The 23,053-nt window shown below is 44.1% G+C and overlaps 1 protein-coding gene across 2 annotated transcripts in view; it reads left to right on the top strand.

Moving 5' to 3' along the window:
* ELK4 (ETS transcription factor ELK4) overlaps positions 1-21,005 on the top strand; it is a 68,273-nt gene extending 47,268 nt beyond the window's left edge. For both annotated transcript variants that reach the window (XM_069238568.1, XM_069238567.1), the window contains 2 exons: positions 5,125-5,241; positions 20,253-21,005. In XM_069238568.1, coding sequence (XP_069094669.1) covers positions 5,125-5,241; positions 20,253-20,351 — 216 coding nt within the window. In that variant the 3' untranslated portion in view covers positions 20,352-21,005. The remainder of the gene's footprint in view (positions 1-5,124; positions 5,242-20,252) is intronic.
* Positions 21,006-23,053: the final 2,048 nt, after the last annotated feature.

Genomic DNA, 23,053 nt, shown 5'->3' with positions numbered 1-23,053 from the left:
CTGTGGGCTTTAACTAGGCCCTTCCCATGTCCATCATTTTATTTCGTTCCTGGGCTTGTTTTTCAAAAACCTCTTAATGTAATTGGTAAATGCTTTACGTTTGTCTCACCTTGAGGCTGTTTTGTTAAGCTTTGCAGACTGATCCTGTTACATGGATTATTGCACGGTTGCCAATATACTTTAGTGTGGGCAAACTACTTTTTTGTTTTGTCCCACCGCTTCGCTCTGCGTGGCAGCAATGGTGCTTTGAAGTTTCATATAGCACAAACTCAATCAGCGGTATTGAAGCGCTTTGCATGACTACAAGTTATGTCACATTGTTTGTGTTGTCTCTCCTCTTCGCGCTCCATGGCGGCCATGGCGCTTTAAATTTTTTTCTTTTGACCCTATCCTTCGCACTCCTTGACAGTCTTTTGTCTCTTCCATTCGTGCTTCGTGGCGTTTGGTCTCCCTCAATTCCATCATCATTACTTTTTATGCAGGTACTTCTGGAATACCATTATTAAGTTTTTCTTATTTTTCTTCCCAGAATCACCCCTGTTCCATTTCCCAAATGCTGAGATAAAGGCGTGTGCCTGCGTGACAGCTTTCTTGCTTTTCGAGTGTTTGCAAATAATTTGTCAATGATCACAATTTTATCAACCTTGTAGGGACTCAATATTAATTGCAAGTGTAATGTTAGTTAATAATGGTGCCCCGTCACAATAAATATTGAAGCCGTTTGTTGCCAAAAGGTCACTTCTATGACTGCAAATGTTGTCAGTTCATGTTAGAGCTCCTCACATTGCCTTTTGGCAGTGTTTGTTTCCAAGAAATCTCTTTTGTATTCTTCTTGTGGTGTTTTATTGCACCCGCATTGTTTTATTACACTTTGTTTTCCTACTTGGCATTCAGTTTTGTGTATTTGTACAGTTACTGTTGTCATGTGTTACATCGTACTCCAGCTTTATTTCGTTTCAAAATCTCCACGGGTTTCGATGACAATTACTTCTTCCGAGTTACTTATTTCCTCTATTTGTGTGGTGATGTTATTTTATGTATTGTCATTCCTTTCAGATCTGAATTTTGTTTCAATGATTTCCGTAGTGTTTTCTTTACACAGGTGCTTTCTCATGTGATTTCGCATATCGAGCACTGCTTCCCAAATACTAAAAGGTTTTTACTTTCACTTTCTGCTGGCCGTGGCATTGAGTACCTGCAAATAGACGACTCCTTTTTTTGTCCACTAAGGAAATGTTTCAACAGTAAATTTGTGTTTTCACCTTTTCTAGGAGCAGTAACATTTGCATTTGACGTGACAGTTTGTTCTTAATTCTTCATTAATATCTTGCTAATCTTGACAATGCTCTTGGTGCACTTCACATGCTGCTTTCTGAACCTTGCACTTTTGGATCTTTTGCAATTTCCCCGTAATTTTCTTAGTTCTGTTTTCACTCAGCTAAATTCAGATTTATCCCTTAATAAATTCCTGCAAAGCCTTCAGTTACCTTTTCAGTCGTGCTTTTACTCAGCAGCATATACCAGTATCTCCTCAACTGTTAAGCTTCAGTTATGTTTACATGTATCACTTTGAGTCTCTCTGATACATTTATTTGCTTTTGCTGCTCTGCTTTCAATCAGAAATATTCACAGAAATGGTGGTGGCAGCCTCTGTCCCATTTTAGGTTGAGCTTAGCAGTGTGCAAGCGCTGCTTTTCAACATTGTAAATCTGTTCTGTGAGCTTTAACCACGCTTATCTCACGCCCAATTCTTTAATTCATTCCTGGACGTGCCTTTCAAAAATCCCTTGATGTCATTGGTAAATGATGTACGTTTGTTCCGCCTTAAGGCTGTTTTGTTGCGCCTTGGAGACTGACCCCGGTACATGGATTATTGCACGATTGCTGAAATAGTTTAGTGTGGGTGAACTACTTTTTTCTTTTGTCTCACCATTTCCCGCTGTGTGGCGGCCATGGCGCTTTGAAGTTTCATTCAGCACGAAGCCGATCGGCGGTATTGGAGCACTTTACATGACTACCAGTTATGTCACATTGTTCACACTGCTACCGACTCAATCAATTCAGTTTTGCTTTTGTCTCTCCCCTTCGCGCTCCATAGCCGCCATGGCAGTGTGAAGCGCAAACTCAATTGGAGGTATTGGTTGGAACGTTGAAGTTATTTCATAAGTAAAATCAGTAACAGTCCCTCACACATCACCCCATAAAAAATAAATTACAAGAAAACAGTACTAAAAACAATCTAAGAAATGTTCATGGTTATCATGGCAAGTCTGTCAGCAGTATATGGAAGTGCATTAGTTATATGCAAGGACACTGAATTTATGTGGCAGAGCGGTCCAAAATATGCTGCACGACAAGTCCAGGGATGCATTTACAATTCCAATAGCTGTAACTCATGTAAATGCGTGACCTATTGGATTGCAAATGCTTGTTTTGTTATTAAATCTCATGAAAATTGTGGTCTCTTCCAACCTGTTAAAGTTTATATGCTCAGAATCACCCAATGCTTCTACGGTCCTTAATACCAGTTGGTACCCTTCAGTTTATTCACAATCACATTGTCACTGGAAGTAGAATTTTCGAGTGCTCCATAACTGCATTTACACTTCACTCATATTGTAAACCCAACTGTTTGATGTTATACCAACAATATAAACCAAGAACTGTATTTGCCTCTAATGAGGGTGAGTTCTTGAACTCTTCAAATCATTCACCCTTAGGTGAAGTTTCAAATAATGCTAATTTATGTGTGGCAGTACAGTTTCCCCTTCCAGTACTTCTACATATGCCAGAAAGATCTCGTACAAATCCTCCCAAGGCTTGGACAGCTCTCCAGAATAGAAGGATGGTGGTGGAGCAACGGAAGACATGGCTTATCTAAAATAATTTACGTTGTCACAGTTTGCCCTGAAAAACAAGTTAAAATAATCAAGATAGACACCATTATCTACGTTAGTGAGATACACAAAATTCCACTGAGTTAGTGCCTTGGTATGGGTGTGAACTCACCCAGTGTTCCTCTTTTAAGAATAACTCCCAGGATTGTACTTCGTGGTGAGGTTGAAGGTGATTCTCTTGATGATGGGGAGCCAATGTAGGTCTCTCAGGTGGGCTGTGATGAGGCAGGGGCGGGGATGTCCAGGATGAGGCAAGCGGAGGCGTTCTGGATGCGTTGCAGTCTTTTCTGGAGTTTGGCCGTAGTTCCTGCATGGAGGTCATTGCCGTAATCCAGTTTGTTGCTTACGAGGGCTTGGGTGACTGTTCTTCTGGTTTCAGAGGGGATCCATTTGTAGATCTTCCGAAGCATGCAGAGGGTGTTGAAGCAGGAGGATGAGATGGCGTTGATTTGCTGGGTCATAGATAGTGAAGAGTCCATGATGAATCCCAGGTTGCATGCGTGGTTGGTGGGTGTCGGTACAGTTCCCAGTGTGGCAGGCCACCAGGATTCGTCCCATGCGGAGGGGGTAGAGCTGAAGATGAGGACCTCAGTCTTGTCGGAATTCAGTTTCAGCCAGCTGTTCTTCATCCATTCGGTGATGACCTTCATTCCTTCATGGAGGTTGGTCTTGACGGTGTCCTTGGTGAGGGAGAGGATCAGTTGGGTGTCATCGGTGTATGAAATGATGTTGAGGTTGTGAGATCGACGATGTTAGCGAGAGGAGCCATGTAGACGTTGAAGAGGGTCAGGCTGAGGGATGAACCCTGGGGTACGCCACAGATGATTTTGGTGTCTTCAGAGTAGAACGGAGGGAGGCGGACTCTCTGAGTGCTGCTGGTGAGAAAGGAGGTGATCCAATTTAGGGCTCTGTCGCGGATTCCTGCGTCGCTGAGGCGTGTGCATAGGGTGTGGTGGCAGACGGTGTTGAACGTGGCTGAGAGGTCCCGAAGGATGAGGGCTGCGGTTTCGTCATTGTCCAGTATGGTTCTGATGTCGGTGGCGGCAATAAGGGCGGTTTTGGTGCTGTGGTTGCTGCGGAATCCGGATTGGGATGGGTCCAGAGTGTTGTTCTCCTCGAGGAAACGAGTCAGTTGTTTGTTGACAATTTTCTCTATGACTTTTGCCAGGAAGGGGAGCAGGAAGATGGGCCGGAAGTTCTTGAGGTCCTTTGGGTCTGCCTTGGGTTTCTTGAGGAGGGCGTTGATCTCAGTATGTTTCCAGCTCTCCGGGAAGGTGGCGGACTCGAAGGAACTGTTGATGATTTTCCTGAGTTGTGGTGCGATAACAGAGTGCAATTGCTTCAGTGCCTTATTCCAACACACCATCTCTACCACGTGGAGGTGGAGCATATGTGTTCCTTTGTGCGCTCTAGGACATAATGATGGGTTTGGAGCTCTACTCCGCTATGAAAATATGATGTAAATCACCATGGATCACGTCTGTTCCAGTGGGTTAGTCCATACCGGTAGACAAGCGCATCGTCATCCAGCTACAACTGGGCTGACGAGATCTCTCCTTCATTGTCTGTAGTAGCTTCACAAAAGACATTGCGCTCCTGTACCTTGTTGCTCCTAGGTGGTATTTCAACTGGTCGTCACTGTGAGATGGACAAAGCAGTCAGTAACACTATTTTTCTTTAAGAAGCCTACACAACAAAGAAGCAACAAGGTTTAAAAATACAGGTTGCTGCTTCCTACACCTATATGCCTCCGCAGGTCGCAACCAGCTGGTCCGATTGTCTATTCTCCCCCATCCCCAAAGAATCCTATGCTTTGCCACATTTCAGGATGACACACTAGATTCCAAGTCACACCTACATCCAGGCAACCAACACGCTACTACTGGTTCGGCCAGATCTTACACTCTGGGCTTTGTTGGCATGTCAGCTGCAGACCTCAGTCTGTGTAAACTGCATGTATTTGTGTCGCAGGTTAAGTTCGTCATTCTTGGAGGATACAGGCAGTTATGTACTAATGCTTACAAAGCACAGTGGTGACTGCATGGTATGGTTTATTAGTGTCTTAAATGTTTTGGAGGAGCTAGCTATTTGCAACTCCCTTTCTTTCATTGTGATGTACTATTTAGGTTACTTTCGACAGCTCGCTATTTGCAAGTCTCCTGCCTGCTGTGTAAAATAAGGAATAGTGCCGACATTAACATTACCAGTTCTGACTTTTGTGTTTCAGACACCGATCCTGCTCACACCCAGCCCTCTCCTGTCCAGTATTCATTTCTGGAGCACACTCAGTCCTGTGGCACCACTGAGTCCAGCCCGGTTGCACGGTGCAAACACTCTATTCCAGGTAAGACCTTGCTTTGCTTTTAGTGTGTTTACACAAATTCTGGCTCCATATCACTACCGTGACAGCATTGCTCATCTGTAAGCGCCTACATGAGGTGTCACTTTGAATACATTTACAGTTCTGAGTTTTCAGAAATACACTTTAAGAAATAACAGATCTATTATTCTCATTGCCCAAAGCCCAGCCGGGGACACCATGAGAGCAGAGAGTGTCCTTTTACCTTGGCACCGTGGACGAATGCGCTGCCTGTAATTAAATGGATGTATAATAATTAGTACAGTATTAGGAAAAACATATAAAAAGTAGGTTTTGTGCCCAATTTTAGTGGAGCACTATGTGGAATGGCATTAACAAATTATTTTCGAAGTAATCAAAGAAGACATGTTTGAAATGTACGTGTGTAAGTTTGCATTGTACTTTGTAAGTAGAACCTACTTGAAATCCAAATGGAAGCAAATCACTTAAATTTCGGCTGAAGTATTACCAACAATATTAGTCCAAATATTAAAATCACTATGAAAAAAACTTTTCAGATGAAAGAGCCCAAGTAAACGCTGCAGTAAGAATGTTTGCATTCTTAAGGTGACAGCAGCTTAATGAGTTATGTTATTTTATAGCACTGGTCAGTGATGTCTGTTTGGAGAGATTGGGGCAATTTTCACCTGATTGCCCCTTTTAATATATACTCTTAGTAGCATGGATCGTGTAGTAAAAAGAATCGTCCCAAAAAGTGTAGGGTTTTCATACACATTTATGAGGGCAAACCGACTAAAGAAACAGCAAGAGGTTTTGGCAACCTAGATAAACAGGTTTACATGTAAGTGACTGTCTAAAAATTACAACTCTACCTGTTGTGCAGTTAAGCTGCCTCAAAAGATTAACTAGGATGACGTTGTTCTCTGAAGTAAAACAGGTTTTCCTTAAGGCAATGCTGAGGTACTTTGTGCTAACAATAGGGTTTTTAGAAAACCAGTCTGTATAGGGGAGAAGCAGAGTAGCAAGACTGGGGCAGTTACTAGACTGGATTCTATTAATTAGAGCTAGCTAGAAGAGTAGTCAAGTGGGCAAGGCAGCAGACTTTTGCAGTGGGCACTGTCTGACTGGCCTATGCAGAGCCACTGAAATTTTGCGACAGGAAAGGGTCAAATTATGCAGCAGGGTTGAGTAAATTATGCAGCAATAAAAGCCAAATTATGTGGCATAATGTGGCACATTTTGTAATGATATTACTTCATGGTTTCATCATATTTTACTTGGTATCACTGTCTGGATATTGGCTGCATATCACTAGTACCTGTTTTAACACCGAAATATAGCAATAAGCATCAGACATTTGACAGTTCAGCTTTGCTAAATGGCCCTCCATTCCACAGCAACACTTGTTGCTGCATTTTTATTACCTTTTGTACCGTATGAGCTAGAAACTTATTTTTTTGTTAAAATACACAGATAATGCGGTATACGATAGACTATATGGGAATTGTGGCAAATCTATGATTATGTGAAAATCGCTGCGGCTGCATAATCACATAATTCCAGTGGTCTTGCCTATAGGGCAATCAGGCCCTGCCTCGTGGGTTTGTCTGATAGATCAGTATGTGGGATGGTTTGTTTAGAAGGTTTTGGGCCAGTTTTATGGCCAGCTCGGCCAGTTTTACTGTTTATTTTCCTGATATTACTACAAGCATTACCTGCAGGAAACGCATATGCATGCAGCCTCCTATGTCTTGCAAAATACCCATGCAGCTTACCTTTACAAGTTCAAAACTGGCCTGCTTTGCAAATGTGTGCCATTTTTATTAGCTGTCTGCTTTGCTAATTGGGGAGGTGGGTGCCCTTTTTTTAAATTGGTGCCTAAGCCTATTTTATGTCCCATTACCTCCTTGTCCGTCTTCTTGCATAGTCCTTACATATAGTTTATCTCCATTCATGCAGAACATAATTACTAAACTTGACTTTACCTTTACAATCTAAGATGGCCCTTATCCTCAGGAGTTTAAGTACATCACTTCCTGGGAAGGACCTCACTGTTTTTTCTTTTTTCTGTTGTCAGTTGCCATTATGGCTACAAGTATGTTTGTTTTGAATTTCTCTCTCTCTCTCTCTTTTTTTTATTTTTTTTTTAAGGTTGAGCGTAACAGCGCGCAAGTGCTGCTTTCCGCTGTGTTGTTATCTATTTGCAGACTTTAACCACACCAACCTCGCGCCCACCCCTTTCTTTCGTTCTTGGGCTTGTCCTTGAAAAATCCCTTGATGTTGTTGGTAAATGCCTTAAGTTTGTCTTACCTTGAGGCTGGTTTGTTACCACCTTGCAGTCTGACCCTGCACAATCACCCATGCACTTTAGAGTGGGCGCACTACTTTTGCTTTTGTCTATCCCCTTCGCATTGCGCGATCATGGCGGTTTCAAGCGCAAACTCCATCTCTCCTTCGTGCATCGCTCTTTGGCTGAATGTCTTCTAGGTGAGTCACCCTTTCCAGCCTCAGAAAGCTCCTTTTACTCCTCCTTATTTTTCACCATTTCCCTAGTTTCTATATGTGCAGCTACAATTTATAACAATTGCAATTTTTATTTTAAATACTCATAACTATACAGGGGCTATTTTTTTTTTATTTTTTTTAGCAGCTCTGTTTTCCCCTTAATATGTTCCTCTGACGTGCTCCGACCCAACAGCGGTAAAACCTTGCCTACCAGTGACTAAGCAGTGGTGCGAGATCCGCCATTCCCCCAGGCTCCCCCTTGCGCTGGGCCTGATATGCCTGTGGTCTGGCCTGGGACTTGCGGACTCCTTGCTGCTCCGACAGCTTTGTAAAGCTTGGTAGCAGCTGCATGTGCCCAAGTGCCCCCCAGTCACTCCCCTCGATCGTTCATTAGCAGGGACTGTATTCATAAGAGATCTTGTTTGCAGGGACGTCTGGAATAAGCACCCTCTCCTACATGATGCGAGGGCAGGTTTTAATGTGAGGTTCACAGATGAGACAGCTGTTGTAAAGGTGGCGCATGTGCTAGGCCTATTGCATTGCATTGCAAATACTTGTTTTATAAAAATGTGCTGTAGCGGTTTTATTTAATTTTTTTGTGATCGTGTTTGTATGCGGGCGTGCCTGTGGCTTGCTTGGTGGCCTGCGACGTCCTCAGGGATGTTTGTTTGATAGCAACTTATTCCCCTGGTCTTTTTGCCGCATCAGTTTGCTTCTAAGTTCGTATAGGCAGACGCAGGGCATCTGCCTGATGTTGTCATGGCGCCGCTGTGCTTTTTGATCAGCATGTCCGGGCACTTCCACCTGTCTAGGTTCGGCTAGGGAATGCGCTCCGATGAGAGCGGTGTTATCTATGCCACCAACAGGCTTTATGGAGGCCTGCTTTTCCTGTGTTGTGCTTGTTGCAGTTTGTACTTTGCCTCGCTGCTATCACATTGGGGGCCTTCTACAGCATCAGTGATACATAGGTTCTTCCCTCAGTGGTCGGGGTTGATGAGTCGGGTTCACTCGGTTTCTTTCTACATGGTTTTGATGCACATGATAATAAGGTCTGTATATGAACTTTCCATTTCCATACTCAACCTGGGCTGGTTCTCATGCCCCATGCCTGTGGGATAGGATGGGGTACGACTCTGGGGGATTCCGCTGCTCTGTAGACGTGGAGTTGCTTTGAGAAGCTTCAGTCTTCTAATTGAGGAGGGCTGTTCTGATTACCTTTTTGTTTTTCCGTCCCCTGTTGGGGCACATAGAGTGTGTTCTGATGGACAACCAGTTTGTCTGCTGCTATGTGCATCGGTAGGTACCCCTCTTTTTTTCCTTTTCCCTGAGGTTTTCCTGTGGACAGATTCCCATCTCCTGGCTTTCTGCAGTCTATCTTCTGGTGAGGGTCTATGGGTCTACAGTGCTCCGTGTCAGAGGTTTCCATCCTTTATGTCGATGTGTCTGAATCTATCAATTTTTCTTTACGTTATTTCGCACCAGGAGGAATGCTCTTCTTCCCTACGTTTGCAGTTTGGTTCCGTCCTTGAGCTCTTCCACAGTGGATGTTCTGCCTGTCCCCTGGCCCAGGGGTCTATTTTCTGTTTCCCTCCCATGTCTCTCTTCCCTTGAGTGGTTCCAGTGGTGGTCCAGGATCAGGCAGTTATTCTGTTAATTTCTCCGTCTTGGTCGTTGAGCCCCTGGATCCCTTGGCTTTTCCGACGACCCATCAGTCACTATTGTGTGTTGCCGATACATCAATCCCCACTGCGTCTGCTGCTTCCGTCACTGGGCACAGTTCGCAGGTTACAGTTTGCGGTTTGGCACTTGAGCGGCAAGTGAAATGGTTCAAGGCTGTGTGCTAGGCAATGACTATGGTGAATGCGGTGCGTTAACACTTCTGCAAATGACACTCTGGAATAAGGTGGTATAAACAAGTAGAGGATACAAAATACTTCACTGATAGTAAGGTCCTTTTCAAAGAAACCAGAAATTGGGGTATAGTTGGAAGCTCAGCTGTATTCACGTACTGAGGCAATAACCATTTCTCCTTCTACCTAGAAGGAGAAATTATTACTGGTGAATGACTTGAGAATAAGAGCGTTAAATGTTCATAAAAGCGACAAGAATACTGAACAGGATAAAGTACATGACTGGAATTTTCACTTTCCCGGAATAGTAAGTTAGATGTTGTCATAGGACCAGCCTTTACCTGATCTTAATTCATATTCTATTGATGACCTGGGAAGAGCGCAAATGGAGTGTGGATTAGGTCGTTCCTGGAGTTGAAAGTCAGTCAACACAGGAAAGCCACAAACATTCTGGTGACTGATAGTCTGAATGTTAAGAGTGCTTCGCCTAAGGAGAAGGTAGATGGTCCAGGAACTATTCAATAGCTTATCCCAGACCCTAGTACACCGGCCACCTGGTTGCAGACGTTTAGGAATACAGTTCACTTTGAAAGGCCGAGCTCTCTGCATTCATCACGAAAACAGAAGAAAAATTATATTCTGTGGAACTGATGGTTCCTCCCGATTGTACCCTGCATCGAATTTCTCATAGGTGTTACTTTCCACAGTACACATTTTCATGTGTCCATGTTGTGTTGCAATTGAGTTGCATATATTCTCTCTCAGAGGGGATGTGGCCTTCTAGTCTGATGTGCACATGGTCCCTGTGGACGACAGCTTGGCAAGTTACATTTGTATATTCTGTTTCTGTATCTATTTTTAATTACGAGGAAAAAGCCTGTTTGGATGCATAAAGTTTATATTACAATGCAGAAATTTGCACTTATGTGACAACCTCTTTGTTAGTTTAGAATGGTTGTGTTTGCAACTTCCACAGAATGCTTTTTGATTGACGTTAAAAACATTGACATTGACAGCGAGGAACAAATTATGTGGTGTAATCATAGGTTCAGTTTACACAGGTAACCAATGACTCATGATGGACACCATCATTCCTGCTTCATTAGTCTTGGCTTTGCTAGAATGTAAATCCCTGAGGGACAGATACACAGAAAGCATGCTGTTTTTTAATCACTATAAAAAGGAAGGAACCGTTGGCCTCTGGTACAAGAAGTGTTTGTGTGAGGGTTCTAGACATTAAACAGGTGCCACTTCCTATCCCCTAGGACTACCCCTTTGCTCCTGCCTCAGCGTCTTGCTGACCACGCTTCTTTCCTCTCCTGGTCGCTTTCTCTCTCTCTCTCTCTCTCTCTTAATGTTTCTCTCTCTTTGTGTTTTGTGCCATGCTCTTTGTTTTGTGACCTTTGCTCTCTGCCTGTTGCCTTGCTTTTTGCTCGCTTTCGTGCATTTCTTTCTATGACCCTTATCCTGTGCCTTTTTGCTCTGTTGTTTTTACATTCTCTCTTTTTTTCTTCTGAACTTTGTTCTGTGGCTTCTTGCTGCTTTTTTCACTCTGTTTTTGCGCCATTCTCTCTCCTTTGTGACCTCTGCTGTCTGCCTTTGACCCTGTTTTTAACTCTTGTTTTGCGCCATACTCTGTTTTTCGTGTCTCTCTGCACTATTTTCGCTCACTTTTGTACCTCTGCCATGATTGGGACCTTTGATTGGTGACATTGCTCAACTTCCTTATTGTTTTCCTCCTCTTTTCCTCCAACTAGCACTCATTACCTATTCCTGCTCTCCCGCACAACTTCTCAGCCACGCCCACTGCCCCCTGCGCTCTTCCACCCTCCCACGACCTACTGAATGACAGCTGCAGCATGGACACAACTTGACCTCACCCAGCAGCGGGTATCCTGGTCCCACTCCCACCCATGGTGACCCTATAGGCTTTCAACCCTGGCCACCGCTCTCTGCGCTGCTGTTGCACTGCACCATACCCCATGCCTGGAGCATTCTCCTGCGCCTTTTGCAATTACTCATGCACGCTCCCACATCCCAGTACTCTACTCCTGCACCAACAGCACACAACCCCTTGCACTCTCACTCAGATCAGGCACCTCCCACATAACACCTCACACACTCATGCATGCTGCTCAACACCCGCTCTCTCAATGTCCAAAGAGCTGTCACTAACCTCATGAAGTCCATCAATTGTTGGGCCCCATCACACCCATGCCCCCATCACTACTCTAGTGGACTTCTACCCATCAATGCTGTGCCCACACCCATCCTGAGCAACTCTTATCTCCGCAGCGACCTTCCCAGAAACCTGAAAACATGCTATGGTTCTTCGCATGGTGAAGAAACCCACACTGTACCTCTCCACAGTTAACTACAGACTGCTCTCCCTGCTTCCATACCCGGCTAGATATTAGAGGAAACCATTAACGAACACCTCACAGATTACCTCAACAACCACCAACTCCTCAACATCACCCATTCGGGATGCAGACCAAACCACAGCACAAGACCTCACTCATCACCTTCATGCTGGATATCTACGTGATCCTGAACCAATGAGACACATCAGCCCTCATTCTCTTGGACCCCTCCTCAACATTTGACACAGTCTCCCATCCTGTCATCATACAACATCCCCACGGCATTGAAGTCAAAGGGCCTTGATCTGTGCTGGATCTGCTTCTTCATAACTTACTGGACAAAGTCCCTCAAGGCTCCTTCCTGAGCTCAACTCTTTTCAATGCTTAGATGATCCCACTTGACAACATCATCTGCTCTCATAACATCAACGTCCTCTCCTATTCCGACGACATGCAACATCCTCTCCTTCAGACAAAACTCCCAACACCCAAACAAACTCATGAATTGCATGACTAGAATCGCAGACTGAATGAAGTTGAATGGTCTGTAGCTGAGCTCCGGAAAGACTGAAGTCATGAACTTCGGAAAAGGCTGCTCACTGTGGCACTCCACCTGGTGGCCCACAAAGCTTGGGCCCATTTCCATCCACGCCTACAACCTCCGAGTCAATATCGACTCCAAACTCAACATGACCACCCCAATGAACGCAGTTACTGCCTCCTGCATCCATGCCCTGAATATGCTGAGGAAGATGTTCTGCTGGCTCCCACTCAACCCCTAGAAAATCTACAGCCTAACCCCAAGCAAGCTGCAGTACAGGAACACCCTGTATCCCGGGATCAACAAGGTAGTCATCAGGAGACTGCAGACCGTTCCAAACTTCTGTTAGACTCACAGTCAACCTACCACAGCGTACTCTCATCTCACCCCACCTCCAAAAGCCTCACTGGCTACCCATACACAAGTGAGAACATTTCAAGCTCCTCATACACACCTCCAAAGCACTACACTACTCAGCCATGCATACCTCAACAAATGCATCCACTATCACTGACCTTCACAACACCTCTGCTCGGACTGACTACTAAACTACTCCCAACACATCCCTTGCATACGGAAAACCAGAGCTAGTGGTTGACCCTTCTCTTTTGACACTCCTAAAGCTTCAAACAACCTGCGTCTACACATCCAGGCCTCCTCCACTCTTGATGAATTCTGCAAGAATCTGAAGACTTGGCTCTTTAAGTTGTCCTGCTAAGCTCTAGGATGGCTGACTGTAACCTGCTCTGCACCATGATTCCCTCCTGGGTGATTGCACTCTCCAAATCCATATAACTTAACACATCACATTTATTGCAGCGGTCCAGCAATAGGAGCAGAGATTGAAGCTTTATAGCCACTTTATCCACGAACAGCACAAATGTAGCTCAAAAAAGGTTCAGTACTGCACACTGAAGTTCTTTTGACCAACATTCATCTGTTATGAGGGTTGTGTGATGTCTAATATCCCACCTGCCATGTTTTCCAGGGCTTTTTAATCTGCAAAACAAGTTTGTCGCTGAATTCTACCACCATCCGCTACCTGGAACTCTGATTTTTCACTCCTCTTATTATACCGATTAGTGCAAACTGTTTTATTTGGTCCCTAAGTCTATATTGTGGATAGAATGTGATGCTTATGGCTGCTGTCCCAGCCTTTCCCAGCAAACAAGTCCCACTCATCACACATTTGCCTCAAACAGAACACCTGCCCACTTCATTGGTGCTAACAAGACTCCAAATTCTCACAACATTGTGCACAAGAGGGATGTGCCACATGCTTCCTCAACTTCCAGTAATTGAGCAGTTATGCATGTCTCCACTACAGCTGAGGGATCCGAGAAGTTCAGACGTGAAGTTCCACTGAAAGCCTAGCCATATGTCCACTCAGTTGCTAACTTTATAGATGAATCCCCACACTAACATCAGTGCCTTTTAAAACAAAGGTTATTGTGCATGCACATGCAAAAAACTGCTCACACATGAGTTCCTCCCATTGTCACAAATCATGCCCATGCTGTACCTTATTCTTATTCACTCATCTACTGCTAGGAGGGATTGCTGCATACCCTGACAGAGAAGTCACATAGGAATACCACATTTCCTGATGTCTGTGTAATTTTCTAAACAAATGTTCAGTTCCCAAGCTTGTGTTTGAGTTTGAGTGGTTATTTTGAACCTCCTGTGGAAGTATCATCACTCATAGACTCCAGATACATTATAATGGCCTGTTATGAATTGGCAGTCTATTCACCCCTCTAGTTATAGATCAGTGATTATTAGAGTCAGTTGGAAATGCATGTTCGATGGCATCTGTCGCTGTAGATACGCATGTTTTGCATAGCTCGCCATCTGGTGTTGGGCCGGAGTGTTACAAGTTGTTTTTCTTCGAAGAAGTCTTTCGAGTCACGGGACCGAGTGACTCCTCCTTTTGTCTCCATTGCGCATGGGCGTCGACTCCATCTTCGATTGTTTTTTTTCCGCCATCGGGTTCGGACGTGTTCCTGTCGCTCCGAGTTTCGGAACGGAAAGATAGCTAATTTCGGAAGATTTTCGTCTGTATTGTTGCGTTCGGGATCGGCGTAGTTAGATTCAACACCGCGTCTAAGATCGAAGAGCTCCGGTGCCCTTCGGGGTAATTTTTTCGATTCCCCCGTCGGGGCCTGGTCGGCCCGACCGCGTGCAGAAGAACGCCGATGGAACGGACCCCGTTCCGTTTCTGTCCCAAATGCCACAATAAATACCCCTATACAGACCAACACTTGGTCTGCAACCTGTGCCTGTCACCTGAGCACAGTGAAGACACCTGCGAGGCCTGTCGTGCGTTCCGGTCCCGAAAAACACTCCGAGACCGTCGAGCCAGAAGACTTCAGATGGCGTCCGCGCCGACAGCCCACCGGGAGTTCGAGGAACAAGAAGAGGAGGGAACCTTTTCGATCCAAGAATCGGACTCCGAAGGATTCGACGATACACAAACCGTGAGTAAGACGTCGAAAACCACTCAGAAGAAGATTTACAAGGCCCAGGGGACGCCACTGCCACCAGGCCATGGCTCGACCCATAAATTCGGTGACCGACCGTCGGCACCGAAAAAGGCCCAAACAGTGCCGAGATCGTCCGACTCCGGTCGAGACACCGGCACGCAGCCTTCTCGGGACCGAGAAAGTGCTGGAGACAAGCATCGACACCGAGATACCGGTGTAGACACGGCTCGACGCCGAGACAGCGGCACCGAAGAAGATCGACGCCGAGAGGTTTCGGCCCCGAAAAAGAAAAAAGTCACCTCGGAGCCGAAAAAAGATGCAGACAGGGTTTCGGTGCCAAAACAAACTGCAACCGACCCAGTTTCAGGCTCTTATACAGAAGAGCACTCGCTAACCTCCCAAATGCAAAAGCATAGGTTTGAGGAAGAGCTACACTCAACTGATGTAGACCATACGCAAAAGCGTATTTTCATACAGCAGGGGACAGGAAAAATAAGCACCCTTCCCCCTATTAGAAGAAAGAGAAGATTGGAGTTCCAAACTGAACAAACACCACAAACAAAAGTGGTGAAAAAAGTTACCCCACCACCCTCTCCTCCACCTGTGATTAACGTCTCACCAGCACAAACTCCATCACATTCCCCAGCTCACACCACCATGAGCCAGGGTGACCAAGATCAAGACGCATGGGACTTATACGACGCCCCAGTGTCAGATAACAGTCCGGAGGCATACCCTACAAAGCCATCTCCACCAGAGGACAGCACTGCGTATTCTCAAGTGGTGGCTAGAGCAGCACAATTTCACAATGTAAGCCTCCACTCAGAACAGGTCGAGGATGACTTTTTATTCAACACACTCTCCTCCACCCACAGCTCCTACCAAAGCCTGCCTATGCTCCCTGGTATGCTCCGGCACGCAAAAGAAATCTTTAAGGAGCCGGTCAAAAGTAGGGCAATCACACCAAGAGTGGAAAAAAAGTATAAGGCGCCTCCTACAGACCCGGCTTTCATCACTACACAGCTGCCACCAGACTCTGTCGTTGTAGGAGCAGCTAGGAAAAGGGCCAACTCCCACACATCTGGAGATGCACCACCCCCAGATAAAGAAAGCCGCAAGTTCGATGCAGCTGGTAAGAGTCGCAGCACAAGCTGCAAACCAGTGGCGCATCGCTAACTCCCAGGCACTACTTGCGCGCTATGACAGAGCCCATTGGGATGAGATGCAACATCTCATTGACCATCTGCCCAAGGACCTACAAAATAGGGCAAAACAAGTGGTTGAGGAGGGACAGACCATTTCCAACAACCAAATCCGCTCCTCCATGGACGCTGCAGATACAGCTGCACGGACAATTAATACATCTGTAACTATCAGAAGGCATGCATGGCTCCGAACGTCTGGATTTAAACCAGAGATTCAGCAAGCAGTTCTCAATATGCCTTTTAACGAAAAAGAACTGTTCGGTCCAGAAGTGGACACAGCGATTGAGAAACTCAAAAAAGACACGGACACTGCTAAAGCCATGGGCGCACTCTACTCCCCGCAGAGCAGAGGGAATTACAGCACATTCCGTAAAACACCCTCTAGAGGGGGGTTTCGGGGTCAGAGCACACAAGCCAGCACCTCACAGGCACCACCGTCCAGTTACCAGGGACAGTACAGAGGAGGTTTTCGGGGACAATATAGAGGAGGGCAATTCCCTAGGAATAGAGGAAAATTTCAAAGCCCCAAAACCCCTACTACTAAGCAGTGACTCACATGTCACTCACCCCCTCCACACAACACCAGTGGGGGGAAGAATAAGTCATTATTACAAAGCATGGGAGAAAATCACTACAGACACTTGGGTTCTAGCAATTATCCAACATGGTTATTGCATAGAATTTCTACAATTCCCTCCAAACATACCACCAAAAGCACAAAATTTGACAAAACATCATTCCAATCTCCTGGAGATAGAAGTGCAGGCACTATTGCAAAAGAATGCAATCGAATTAGTGCCAAACACACAAATAAACACAGGAGTTTACTCACTGTACTTTCTGATACCAAAGAAGGACAAAACGCTGAGACCAATCCTAGACCTCAGAATAGTGAACACATTCATCAAATCAGACCACTTTCACATGGTCACACTACAAGAAGTATTACCATTGCTAAAACTACACGACTACATGACAACTTTAGACCTCAAGGACGTGTATTTCCATATACCAATACACCCATCGCACAGGAAATACCTAAGGTTTGTATTCAAAGGAATACGTTACCAATTCAAGGTACTGCCTTTCGGATTAACAACCGCACCAAGAGTCTTTACCAAATGTCTAGCAGTAGTCGCTGCACACATCAGAAGGCAGCAAATACATGTGTTCCCATATCTAGACGACTGGCTAATCAAGGCCCATTCGTTAATAGAGTGCTCAAATCACACAAATCAGATCATACAAACCCTCTTCAAACTAGGGTTCACCGTCAACTTCACGAAATCCAACATTCTGCCGTGCAAGGTACAACAATACCTAGGAGCCATAATAGACACAACAAAAGGAGTAGCCACTCCAAGTCCCCAAAGAATTCAAAATTTCAACACCATCATACAACGCATGTATCCAACACAAAAGATACAAGCAAAGATGATATTACAACTCCTAGGCATGATGTCTTCATGCATAGCCATTGTCCCAAACGCAAGACTGCACATGAGGCCCTTACAACAGTGCCTAGCATCACAGTGGTCTCAAGCACAGGGTCATCTTCTAGATCTGGTGTTAATAGACCGCCAAACTTACCTCTCGCTTCTGTGGTGGAACAACATAAATTTAAACAAAGGGCGGCCTTTCCAAGACCCAGTGCCACAATACGTAATAACAACAGATGCTTCCATGACAGGGTGGGGAGCACACCTCGATCAACACAGCATACAAGGACAATGGAACGTACATCAAACAAAACTGCATATAAATCACCTAGAACTTCTAGCAGTTTTTCAAGCACTAAAAGCTTTCCAACCAATAATAGTTCACAAATACATTCTCGTCAAGACAGACAACATGACAACAATGTATTATCTAAACAAGCAAGGGGGGACGCACTCCACGCAGTTAAGCCTGCTAGCACAAAAAATTTGGCGTTGGGCAATTCACAACCAAATTCGCCTAATAGCACAATTTATACCAGGGATCCAAAATCAACTCGCAGACAATCTCTCTCGAGATCACCAACAGGTCCACGAATGGGAAATTCACCCCCAAATTCTGAACACCTATTTCAAACTCTGGGGAACACCTCAAATAGACTTGTTTGCGACGAAGGAGAACGCAAAATGCCAAAACTTCGCATCCAGATACCCACACAAACAGTCCCAAGGCAATGCCCTATGGATGAACTGGTCAGGGATATTTGCTTACGCTTTTCCTCCTCTCCCTCTCCTTCCTTACCTGGTAAACAAACTCAGTCAAAACAAACTCAAACTCATATTAATAGCACCAACTTGGGCAAGGCAACCCTGGTACACAACGCTGCTAGACCTATCAGTAGTACCCTACATCAAATTGCCCAACAGGCCAGATCTGTTGACACAACACAACCAAAAGATCAGACACCCAGATCCAGCATCGCTGAATCTAGCAATCTGGCTCCTGAAATCCTAGAATTCGGGCACTTACAACTTACCCAAGAATGTATGGAAGTCATAAAGCAAGCCAGAAGGCCATCCACCAGGCACTGCTATGCAAGTAAATGGAAGAGGTTTGTTTGCTACTGCCATATTAATCAAATACAACCATTACACACAACTCCAGAACATGTAGTGGGTTACTTGCTTCACTTACAAAAATCTAACCTGGCTTTCTCTTCCATTAAAATACACCTTGCAGCAATATCTGCATACCTGCAGACTACCTATTCAACTTCCCTGTATAAGATACCAGTCATTAAAGCATTCATGGAGGGCCTTAGGAGAATTATACCACCAAGAACACCACCTGTTCCTTCATGGAACCTAAATGTTGTCCTAACTAGACTTATGGGTCCACCTTTTGAACCCATGCACTCCTGCGAAATACAGTTCCTAACCTGGAAGGTTGCATTTCTCATCGCCATTACTTCCCTAAGAAGAGTAAGCGAGATTCAGGAGTTTACAATACAAGAACCTTTTATACAACTACACAAGAATAAGGTCGTCCTAAGGACTAATCCTAAATTTTTGCCAAAGGTTATTTCACCGTTCCATCTAAATCAAACAGTGGAACTTCCAGTGTTCTTTCTACAACCAGATACCGTAGCTGAAAGGGCACTACATACATTAGATGTCAAAAGAGCATTAATGTATTACATTGACAGAACAAAGAACATCAGAAAGACTAAACTATTTATTGCATTTCAAAAACCTCATGCAGGAAACCCAATATCAAAACAAGGTATAGCCAGATGGATAGTTAAATGCATCCAAATCTGCTACCTTAAAGCTAAACGACAGCTGCCCATTACACCAAGGGCACACTCAACCAGAAAGAAAGGTGCTACCATGGCCTTTCTAGGAAACATCCCAATGCAAGAAATATGTAAGGCAGCCACATGGTCTACGCCTCACACATTCACCAAGCACTACTGTGTAGATGTGTTATCCGCACAACAAGCCACAGTAGGTCAAGCCGTATTAAGAACATTATTTCAAACTACTTCCACTCCTACAGGCTGAGCCACTGCTTTTGGGGAGATAACTGCTTACTAGTCTATGCAAAACATGCGTATCTACAGCGACAAATGCCATCGAACTGAAAATGTCACTTACCCAGTGTACATCTGTTCGTGGCATCAGTCGCTGTAGATTCGCATGTGCCCACCCGCCTCCCCGGGAGCCTGTAGCAGTTTGGAAGTTACCTTCAACTATTTGTATATGTATCATCTCAACCTTAAATAGGTACATACTTAGTCACTCCATTGCATGGGCACTATTACTACAATTCAACTCCTACCTCACCCTCTGCGGGGAAAAACAATCGAAGATGGAGTCGACGCCCATGCGCAATGGAGACAAAAGGAGGAGTCACTCGGTCCCGTGACTCGAAAGACTTCTTCGAAGAAAAACAACTTGTAACACTCCGGCCCAACACCAGATGGCGAGCTATGCAAAACATGCGAATCTACAGCGACTGATGCCACGAACAGATGTACACTGGGTAAGTGACATTTTCATTATAAAATATCAGTGCTATGGATGCTCTGCACTTGCTTTACTTCTCCTACATTCAGTGTATTCTAACTTGAAACTCTGCGTTCTTCACAGTTCCCTTCAGTGTTTAACAGCCATGGACCGCTCACGCTGTCGAACCTAGAGGGACCCTCTACCCCTGGACCCTTCTCCCCAGACCTTCAGAAGACCTAACACAAGGAAAGAACACAACAGACAAACTGGGAAACAAGAGAAAAGCCAGACCAGACTGGTTTCATTTTTTATATTTTCAGTATGCAACTTGAAATTCCTAAAAGCTTACAGCCAACCTTATTTTTGTAACTCTTCTTTTGTATAATTTTTACAGCAAAGACTGCAAAAAATGTCTATACTGAAGGCAGCTGGAAAGGAACAGAGGCCTTGAAGAGCCCTGCCTTGTTGAGGTGCGTTGATTGCAACCTCATACTCGAGGAATGGAGCATCTGTTGCTGACACCCTCCTTTGTGGGACAAGTAATCCTTTTCACGTCATACAACTGGATGAAAAAAGGAGTGAAGTCACAGAAGCAGAACACTGCTCTAAATGTGCGTGCGTACTTGTCTCTAGCAGGTTCTAAGTCTTTATAATGTGTTCTTCTACCCAAAGAACAGGCACTTAATCATTTATTTCAGAACTTACATAATGTATTGAAAATAGCGTTTTCTCGAATGCATCCATCTCGTTCCTAGGGCCAACCGTACAGTTTCATCCAGAAGCCTCTTGGCCACACGGATCACCTCTGTCAGGAGTAGGGAAGACGTTGTCTCAGCAAGTTTCGAATGGCTTGCGCAACTCTGCAGAACTGAAAAAAGGTAATGAGACCTGCCGAAAGAAAAAAAAAAAAAAAACTATTAAACAGAAGTTAGGGCACTTAGAAAATAACTGTCAGTGTGAAGTGTTAATGAATGAATGCAAGCCACGATCGTCCCTGCTGGCAGGCTTTCATGCAATCCTGCTCCTGATTGACAGTAGGTTTTTTGTCTTTCTTCACACTTGGAATGTTATACTAGATCTATGAAAAGATCAAGCACAATGCTTAACGCAAGGAACTAAGGATAGTATCTATCCGCACCTAACCTAACTCCAAGTAATTACCATTCAAACATACACTTCTGACAAAAGCTCCTTTTTGAGATGGAATTATTATTTAAAGAATGTTTCCCCTTTTAGTGAAGAAAATCTGCCCACAGACTATTTTTGGTGTTTCTGACAAGTAAGATCAGAGTTGTCGTTTTTTCTTGGTTGTTAAGATAATCAAATTGGACTGTTTTCAGCCGTGGCACACATTGTTATCAGTCTGTAAAAGCAGACTCCAGTAGATAGTGTACAGTTAAGGAGTGATAGGAAATATGCAAGGTGAATAATAATGCTGGTCCTTATGCAGTCAAAAAAGGATACTTGAAGGTTCTGTTTTGAATTCAACCGGCACGTCTGCTCAGAATAAAATGTTGCCAGATCCATCAACAATCATTTGCTAGCATAAGTAATTTTTTTCTTTATAATTAATGCTCAGCATTAAGAGAAAAAAAATCTTGCACCATGTTGAGAAAAAATGACAACCGCATATAGGGGTTTTCTTATGTTTGCCCCTTCATAATTTTTATGCTTTGTGGAATTGAGCAAAGTGCCTTAAATTCTGCAGGTTTCTAGTTGCCTGGGTTAAACGTTGTGCTTGGAAGTATTGAGCGTCTCCTTTTGGAGTGTTGAGTAGAATTATTATTTAGGGTGTAAAAAAATAATAGTTCTCGTTTCCAGCAGGAGTAATTTTCTTCAGTTTACACTTAATGCATTGGACAAGGAAACAAAAAAAATTGAAACTTATCTAAAATGCTCACCTTTACACCTATAATGCCAAGCATTGGGTTGTTTGCATCAAGAGCACTGGTTTTAGTATTTACAGAATGTCATATACATTAGTTTCAGTTTTACTTTTGACAAATGGAATTACCAATCGTAGACCAGATTTATGGAGCAACGTTCTTGTTAGCTGTACATTTGGATTCCGTAAGACCCAATATTGCATATATGGCTTTGTTTAGGGATCCTATGCAGTGAAAATCATTGGGTTTCTTTTTCTCCCATGACACATTTTCACTAATCCAATTTGCAAGTCTCTTTGAGGTAATGTTTTACCAAGGATTATTATCAGTAGTAAGGAGAGATTGGTCAGACGGATGCTGCAGCATATCACCCTTCGCACATTTAGTTTTCTTGATGGGCATGACAAAAAGAAATTGATCCCTGAAATTGAATTCATACAAGGTCTAGTTACGCAGTGGAACTGCAAATTGTTCATGTTTTATTTCCATGCAGATAGAATTATGCCTTTTGTGGAGCACTGGTGAGGTCTGAGATAGCTTGGTCTGTCACTGGTTACGGAAGAAGGCTACCATAATCTGTGGACAATGAGTACAAAAATGATGGGGCTAATTCACAAAAACAAAGTGTAAATTTCTGCATGCACAAATCTGCCAATTGTGTTTGCAAATGTAGCATCTTACCGTTTTTAGAAATCAGAAATGTATGTGTTGGAAATTTTCATTTTTCCTGACTTCCCTTTTGTATGGATGTGTTTCAAAACCCTGCATTTGTAGATAGAGCATTGAAGAATGTCTGTGTATGTGGCATTCAGGAATTGTATTGAAAGTTCATAAATGCTCTGATGGATGTCCGCCTCCTACTCACTTCCCCCCTGGTTCATTTAAATACAAGTTTAGAAAGGACAAGAAGTGTGGGAAAAACATTACAAATACATGAATAGCCCCAAAAAACACAACTCAATGGGAATTCACCTCATTTGCAGAGGCCTCTTACTGACAACATCCACAAAGTGCCATGACTGCCGAGCAGAATGTCCGACCTTCTAACAGTTCTAC

Source organism: Pleurodeles waltl, chromosome 6 (assembly GCF_031143425.1).
Source record: "Pleurodeles waltl isolate 20211129_DDA chromosome 6, aPleWal1.hap1.20221129, whole genome shotgun sequence".
Taxonomy (NCBI): domain Eukaryota; kingdom Metazoa; phylum Chordata; class Amphibia; order Caudata; family Salamandridae; genus Pleurodeles; species Pleurodeles waltl.
This window is presented reverse-complemented; position numbering and strand designations above follow the sequence as displayed.